At 38.3% G+C, this 8,962-nt stretch overlaps 1 protein-coding gene across 1 annotated transcript in view; it reads left to right on the top strand.

Annotated features, from left to right (window-relative positions):
- Positions 1-3,604: 3,604 nt before the first annotated feature.
- The window catches only part of TNIP3 (TNFAIP3 interacting protein 3), a 76,454-nt gene continuing 71,096 nt past the window's right edge, over positions 3,605-8,962 (top strand). Inside the window, exon 1 of the mRNA XM_077814770.1 lies at positions 3,605-3,646. Coding sequence (XP_077670896.1) covers positions 3,605-3,646 — 42 coding nt within the window. The remainder of the gene's footprint in view (positions 3,647-8,962) is intronic.

Here is an 8,962-nt window from a genome sequence, read left to right as displayed (position 1 = left end):
AAAGATATAGTTAGGTGTATTGCCAGCTAAAGCATTTATTCAATATCCACCAATATAAGATGCCACAATCTGTATAATGTATCCATTCTGTGTCCCAGCATATACTCCTTAACAGGGTAGAACTCTTATTGAAGTAAATGAGCTGGATGGTGCTCATGCTTCTGGCCCTTTTGGATTCAATTGTAAAAGTTCATTGACTTTAACAGCAGCAGAAACCATGTCTTTGTGTTTAACTATGGTCTACCATTACTATCAAGTGGGGCTTTTTATCCTTGTCTGCTGGTGTTTATGGCACTTGAGGATGTACCAGGACTTTGGGGCTCATTATTTCACTGCAGTGATAATGTTGAATTCATTTTATTCATCTTATTTAAAGATGTTATGCCTGGTGGTGGTAAGAAATGTACAATCAGGTTATGTACACCTCACCTCTGAATATGGGAACATTTCAGAGCCATAATGTCTTTAATTCACAGTGATACATACAGTGTTAGTAGTATAAACGCAACCAGCTGTGAGTAATGTTGAGTTACACTGTGTAGGGGGGAAGGGAAATAATCCACCAAATACTTTTTCTGACTGTTTTTCTTTTGAATAACTACTAATTTGATTAAATTGTTAAGTTGCCCCAGTTAATACAGTTTAAGTGCTACAGTATTTGTAATATTACCCCCATTGACTCTGAGAACGAGTATTTCCTGATGTGAGGTGAAAATGCTTTTTGCATTAGGGTTAACGGTAGGAACTCCAGACCCAACTAGCTCCATATTGTTAAAATTAAGTAATAGCCACCAAGACACCTGTGAGGGTTAACAAGCAAACAGGCTAGATGCAGTGGGTGGCAGACATTCCTCAAAGGTCATCCTTTCTCTTATTCCCAGACCTGGCTGCACCCTGGGGTCCTGATTAGTATGCAGCTTGGTTCTGGCAGAATTCAAATCTTTAGCAACAGTGGTCAAACATCATATATAATCCCGGTGTGTCTGTTTATATTCCTATATATACTTATATGGAAAGTAACAGTTTTCAATCTAGTTGAGAGAGATTTAAAATTGGAGCTCCTCCCTGCAGCCATGCAATAGGATCTGTGCTAAGCTTATCTCAAATGATCATGTCAGCCATGCCCTCTGCCCCCTCCCACCCCGCCTGTCTGCAGTCTTGCCATTGCTTCCTCAGCCTACACTCGGATATCAAGGTGTTAAATATAGTGCACTAAAAACAAGTGAAAGAGAACTGAGTTCCTCATCAAACTCAGGCTCTTCAGCCTTGCCCTTAAGGCTCTGCACAGTGCTGAGCTTGTCTACATCTTACCCCTTATCTCCGACTGTACCCTCTTTTGTGCATTACTCTTTGCAAAGTATGCCCACCTTTTTTCTCCTCTCCCAAATCCAGTGTGTGTGTTTTGTTTTTTGTTTTACTTGCATCCCTCCCAGTCCCTATACCTGGAACAACCTCCTTTCCCCTCATATGCTGAACAAACTCCTTATGCCCCAAGTGTCTGCTCCAAAACCCCTTGAAGTCAATGGGTTCCAAGTCCCCTCTAAAATCTTGCTCTATTTTTGATTAGCATTCCACCAGCCACTTCCCATTTCTGCTCTCTCCCGTCACATCATGGCTCTTTTAATGTAGCTCTCCTTATAATTTGAAAAGTAAAACCACCTTGTGCTAAAACGGCATCTACTAAACTTGACTGACCACCTTGCTTCTACATTGCTTCTCTTTCCCTTTCCACTGTCTGTCTTTTATTACTGACATTGTAAAGAGCTATGCTGCCCGTTGACCTTGTGGTGCTTTATAAATAATAAAGCACAAGTTGTTCATTGCATAACCTGAAGTTTACAAAGCACTAAACAGTTACTTCCTCCTTCCCTCCACCCCACCCTAAAAAAAAAAAGCCCTAACGGTTTTTTATATGCTAATGAATATTAAATATAAAGTATCTTGGCAATGCCGTTGGAAAGATTGTTCTCACAGTACTAATCCAACTGGAAATACAGAATACGCTCAGAGTAAGGTCCAGTAGAATTCTAGGCAACATCACCAGAACTGGAATGTTTGTGGTTGCAAAAAAGAAACAGTTTGTATAGTCCTAAAATAGAGTGTGTATTCATGTTTTTAGAGGTTTATTGAACTTTATTAAACAAGTTAACCAAATTATGTGCTCGAACATTGTTCCAGCCTCATAAAAAACAGTATGAAATGCATGGGCCTAAAGTGCTGCTGGCTCAGCCCCCAAATCTGCACATCAGCATTGGCTTAATTAAAACATAGCATGCTCTAGTAAACAAGTGAGCTCTTGTAAAACTATCAAGCACATGAGAGGATTTTGCTACAATATATAAAATGGACTGATAAAATGATTGGTTTGGGGAGTCTCCTCAGGTCTAAGGGAAGGATTATTAGTAGACATGCATGCAATATTTGCAGAGAAAGGGGGAACTCATCTAAATTTGAGGGTATTTGTAATTTGTTTCTAACTTAATGGGATCTATGACTTCTGTTTTATTTTGGCTTCTGAATTTTAAAAAAGTTTCCTGTGACTGTTGTATTTTTATGGAGAGATGAAAAGTTGGGGTACTTATTTGAAGGTGAAAGGAAAGGGCTGGGTGCTCTTGTCAGAGGGGCATTGTAAGTGGGTTAGACAGCTTGGCGATACTTGTTTGTACCTTTTTTTCAGTCGAACCGAAAGTATAGGGCTGATACTTCTTGCACTGGACTCACATTTTAACCACACAAATTAAAGGCCTGAGGCTGCATTAGGATTCACTCATACAAAGCTCCATCCAAATATGGAATCCCACTCACTTCAATGGAGTTTTGCACGGGCACCGTGATCTGTGTGAGCAGATCCCTATGTGGGCCTGGAGCCTACGTTTGGTGACACTTCTACTGTAACCCCTTGTTTATTTCTGAGGAAGAGGGTTTGTAATCACACATCTAGAAATAGTTGTTGTAAGTTTAAATTTGGCTCTCCAGGAGAGCCAGGCAAATAACTGATTTTTTTTCGTGGGGTGTGGGAGCTGTGGGAGAGAAAATTCAGATAACCTCAAATGACTTTTTATATTTTTTCCCCCACAGAACTGCAGAAGTGGAAAATAAATGTGATTTGGGTTGAACACATTTTGTTTGGTTTTTTAGTTTAATTTTTTTAATGAAAAATCATTTTGACCCAAACTTATGAAATGTTTCAGTCAACCTGAAACTGTATGTTTTCTGCCAAAAGAAGTTTTCCCTGAATAATTTCGCCCATCTCTACTCTTGAGAGCTCAGATGTGAAACAAATGAAAAACAAATCAGTTAAATTAATTCAATTTTTAAACTAATTATGTATGTGCCTAAAACTCCAGTTTGGTCCCCCCCCTTTATTATAGTCTATTTCTAATGAGATTCTTTGATTTTAAAATATAGTTACACCGATAATGCTACCTGGACAAAGTATATAACAGTATTAAGAGTAAATGCTGAATAAATGCAAGCTTTAAGTTCCATTATTAAACATTCCCAGACAACCTACTACTGGGCTTAAAGGCCCCAATCCTGCAAAGAAAACCATGCAGTGGCCTCCTTGTGTCCATCCAAACCCCAGTGCCTTCAGTGGGTTAGGATGCCCAGAAATCGTGTGAAAAATCGGGACAGGGAGTGCGATGTAATAGGCGCCTATACAAGACACAGCCCCAATACGAGGACTGTCCCTATAAAATCGAGACATCTGGTTACCCTAGTGCAGTGCTACTCAAAGTGGTGGTCTGCGGACCGGTGCTGGTCCGTGAGCCATCGGCTGCCAGTCTGCATGCACATTGGAAAAAAAAATGTCAGTCCCCCACATCAGATAGCTTGAGAAGCACTGCCCTATGGGTATCTGTGCGAGTGTTGAGAGGATTAGTGCATTTCCTTTTGCTGGATTAGAATCAAAGGACTTGTATAGTACAAAACCGCAGCTTCTGCTCCTCATCCTATGTGCTATAATCCTTCCACACTATTCCATAGTGGGGACTGCAGGATTGGGGCTTTAATTAACCTTCTGTCTGGTGTCTAAACAAGTGTGTTTCTTTTCTGCATGGTCTGTTGAAAAGATTTGTGTCTCTCTAAACAGCTCATCTATTCGCTTTTAGATTCAAGTGCTCTGTGATTGCAGGATCTTCAAGGAGGGATTTTTGTATTTTGTTTTTTTTTCTTGTACATCTTTCAATGCACTGTTACCATAACAAATGATAAAGAATCATACTCTATATAAGATTAATAGTGAGATCAGTTAAATTTTATTCCAGTACCTTAACACCATTCAGGAAAAAGAAAAGGAGTACTCGTGGCACCTTAGAGACTAACAAATTTATTTGAGCATAAGCTTTTGTGAGGTACAACTCACTTCACCTGTAGCTCACAAAAGTTTATGCTCAAATAAATTTGTTAGTCTCTAAGGTGCCACAAGTACTCCTTTTCTTTTTGTGGGTACAGACTAACATGGCTGCTATTCTGAAACCATACAGGAAGTGTATCAAATATCTTTTTACATGTATCAAGTTGGGTAACAAAATGTTCAGGTGTCTATAATCACTATTCACTTCTGAAAATCTTGACCTCAAGTTTTAAAATGTTAATCAAGGACTCTACATAATATGGCATTTTGAGCACTGGATCAGGAAGAAACAAAAGCAGATCCAGAAGAGTCCCAAGATTTGGTAGTTCGTGTGCATTTCGGTGTGATCTTTCTACTGCATTTAAATGACTATGCTGAGTCTTCAGTGAAGAGAGGCTGATATAAAAGCAGACAGACACTTATGGCTAGTTCAAGGCTAGTCTTGTAAAACACTTGTGGAAATATTACTATGATGAAAAAGCCAAACCTGGAAATGACTTTCTAGATGGAAATAGATCACTGAAGTATTAGTCTTTAAAATATGACTTCCCCTGAAACATGACGGGGAAAGAGTCTTGAAGGCTTTATTTCCCCATCAATTAGTTTCGGTATGTGTAGCTTAGAACTTTTTTCTCACAATACGCTCTACTCTATTGCTTTTATATTTTGATCACATTTACAGTAACAGCCTATCTCTTCCTCCCTCTCCTCCAACTCCTCCCACAGAACACCCACACACCACTTACACTTACCATGACCTACAGGCTTGTTTACCAATGGCATTCGTGACTACAAGAGTTCCACTAAGTTTGGGGCTGTGTTGTAATATGTGTACTACTTAGACATGTGTCTCTCTTATCTCATCATTATATGAATCTGTGTTGTTTAACACCTGTGTCTAGGCTGAAAAATGTGCGACACTGAATAGCTTCTTTCTGAGTTAATACATTTTGCATAATTTGGTAACCTTATATTCAAGTTTCACTCACTCACATATTTTCTCCCTAAAAAAAGCCACAATGTCCCTTCTATTACCCCGTGCTTTTTCTCAGTTTTGTTGGTGAAACATGATGGTAATTTCATATTAACTTCCTGAACTTGGTAACTGAGTTAAACAGCTAGGTGACTGAGAGGAAGAGTACAGTTTCTCCTGTCTTTTTTTGTAATGGTGGGTTGCCTGATCTTTACAATAACAACTACCTGTTTAATGATGAGAATACATAGTTTAAGGCAGTGGCTCTCAAACTGCTATAAACTGTAAACCTCTGGTGATCTGCAGAATAAAACATTTGGGAAAAGAAATGGTTTGAGGGTGTTTGGGTAGAATGTGTCCTATGAGAGAATCTCTATCGTCACATGGTATGTAGTTTGGAAAAGCTGGAGTATCGTTGATCTAGGGTCTAAATCTGCATTTTATGTTAACTCTAGCATTAATAAATTAGTCTGAAAACATCTGCTTTAAAAAAGAAAAAACCTCCCTGTCTTAATAATGTGACGTATCACCCCTTGTGTCGCTGCTGGTACAGACACTTACTGCAAGCATTTTATTTCTGTAACCTTTCTATTGGGGATCAGACTCTTCTGGTAGGCTAGATTCAGTGTGGTATCCAGAGTCCCTTGTTAAAATTTGTTTGCCTTGAGCCCCCACCAAGAGCTGTACTCAAACTAAGCCCATTTAAATCGAAGTGGCCCCTCAATATTTTTCCCCTCACAAACATGTGCAGGGGGCTTGGTAACCTAGGGTCATAGCCAAATTGATTTAGAAACCAGAATAAGTTGCCTGTTGGTTAGAGCCCACCCACTCCAAACTGGGCATCTCAGGAGAAGCCTCACTAATTGCATTCACAAATACAGTCCCATCCCAACTCAGTCACTAGGCAATTTATGCCTACTAAATTCTAGATCAGAGTGGCCCACTCTCCCCGCACTGAATAACCCCCATGAATTCTCACACACGCACATTCTTTCACATCTCCATAGTTACACAGCACATTTAATGGAGTATATGAGTTTGGAATATGGGGAAACCTCAAATGGTATAGCTCTCAGCACCTTTTGAAACTCTTCTAAGTTGTATGCAAGTTATATCTGTCAGCAGATAGGGAGCACCCTCCGTTTTCCCTTTTTGCCCACAGGAGAAGCCATAAAGCAGCATATGCAAATTCATTCCCCCCACAATTATCTCATTTACCTACAGAGAGAGAGAGAGACAAAGAGCTTCTATTCCCATAAGCCTGAAAGCCCTGTGGCTTTCATTTCTGTATGATTACCTGTTTCTGTTCTTGTGACTTTTATGTGTATGCAGTAGGGGCAAATGCATACAAATGCAGGATTTGCATTAGAAAGATGCACATACATAGAAATTTGGTGGCGGAAAGAGTAAGAAGGAAGAACTAACATTTCTGATCTTCTAAAATTGCACTGCACATTCCTAATCCAATTTCTAGATTTTACCACTGTGGCACACTAAACAATACCATTCTTAATGGATTGTTGCAGAGCAGTATTTTGTCTGAAGGAAATAAAATGAAAACTTCATAGGAATTAATTTACATAATATAGAAACTTGCTAACAATATAAGAACTTTTCTGGGCTTCTTAACTTGATGAATACAGGGCTGGCTAGTGTCATTCAACTTTCTGAATGACAATTTATTAGAGATGGTCAAATTTTGTCAGTATCTTTTCAATGAAAAATGCCTCTTTAACCAAAATGAAATCTTTTGAGAAAAATTCTCATGTTTGGTCAATTTTCTAGCTTTTTCAATAATTAAAACAAGGAAAAACTGTTTTTTTTTTCTGAAAACATCTTTCAAAAACTGAAATATTTTTGGTCATTTATTGGAAAAATAGATTTTTTCTGTATGTGAGAAATTCTGGAAAAAATTGAAAAATGCTAATTTATGGGAATTTTTTTCTTTTAACTGGCTCTACACTTTATAAATATGTGTCAAATTCATCATTGTAACTCTGTTGTTGTCTTTAAAAGCCCTGGAAATAGCCAGACACTTTCTGTAACTCTCAGTAGTTTTCTACCTGAACATTACAAACCCATATCCTTCAGAGACTCCATGACTTTTTTTTATTTAAAGTAGCTGATTTCTCCAGTATCTTAAGTTTAATTTTCACAATTAATAATGAAAAGCCCTGTAAATAAATGATATTGTGCTGTAAAAATCAGTTATTACTAGAAAAATATTAGTACCGTGCACAAATACCATAAACATATTTGTCATAATTGGCTTAATCATTTAGATTCGAACTTAGCACTCTGTTGGGCTGTTTGTGTGAATGAGACTCAATGTGGCAATTTCCTTGAAATGATGCCTTAAAATAGCTTCTCACTTGCTGTATCCAGAAACTGAAGATCTGAAAAATAAGGCTGCCAGTGCTACTCTCTACAACATCCCCCGATACCGAAGAGTTGAAGTTGGTTTAACGTTTACCTCCTTCCAGAATGCCCTCCACATGTGTGGCTTTAGTGCACTCACCAATGTGTAATGTAGAACACATCTCTCATACACATCATTCTGAATTTGGCTCACTGAGTCTGTGAAACAGCTAACAGACATGTATAAAAAGGTGTCAAACTTTATTTCCCAGTTCCTGAGTATCTAGAGTACATCCACTTTGACTCCTTTACACGTCAATAAGTAAATGTAATGAGGTTGAATGAATTTAACAAGTACCATCTATATTTGGCCCATTATGTCTAGATATTTTGACACATGCCATAATACACAACATTGCAGTAGTCTCAGCTCAACATGCTGTACCTAGGTCCAGCAGGATGAATTAGAGTTGGAGTGGCAATCTGAACTCTGGATTTTCTTTCCTTGAACCACTAAGGCCAAGTTTCTTTAATTTCGTGGATTTTTGTTTTTGTTACATCTGGGTCCAAATTTTCAATCTTGATATCTAAAATTAGGCACCTTAACCTAAATTCAGGCACCTACGTAAGTGGCCTAATTTTCAGAGATACTGAGCACCCACAGCTCCCATTGAAGCCAAACTACTACAACTTTAAGCATTTCAACACATTTTTGTTACAATTAAAGACATTTGTAAAACTCGGGAAAGCTGGAATCAAGTTTCACCTGAAACTGAATTGCCATTCTTTTCTAATGGGATGCTTGTAATTAGTGATTACCAGATGCATTTAAAATGTGTGAAGTGCCTGAGGATATGGGAATTTAAGGGAAAAAAAGCCGAACACCTCAGATCTTACCCTGGTAACCTTTTATTTTAAGATTTTTGTGTGCACAGGTGTCTATTAAATGTTTTGCTGTGGTTTGAATTTGTTGATGTTACTAATACATATAGTTACCGCTAATTAAAAACTCATTTGGTTTCTAACAATCTTTTTTTGGTCGTGGTGACTTCCCACTTTATTTCATTGTTCACACTGTTATCCTTCCATTTGATATTCTGAAATCACATAAGTCACAATAGGTAGGTGGAGATAAAGCTAGTGTTCTAAGAGCAGCAATTACAGTGATGCAATTGTTCTCCAGTAGTTAGATCAAAGTAGTGAGAATGAGGATTTCTGGGTTTCATTCCTGGATGAACCAGTGACTCCCCACAGGGCATGGAACCTGAGCCAAC

Source organism: Eretmochelys imbricata, chromosome 4 (genome assembly GCF_965152235.1).
Source record: "Eretmochelys imbricata isolate rEreImb1 chromosome 4, rEreImb1.hap1, whole genome shotgun sequence".
Taxonomy (NCBI): Eukaryota; Metazoa; Chordata; order Testudines; family Cheloniidae; genus Eretmochelys; species Eretmochelys imbricata.
Note: the sequence above shows the minus strand (reverse complement) of the source record. Positions and strands in the feature narration are given on the sequence as shown.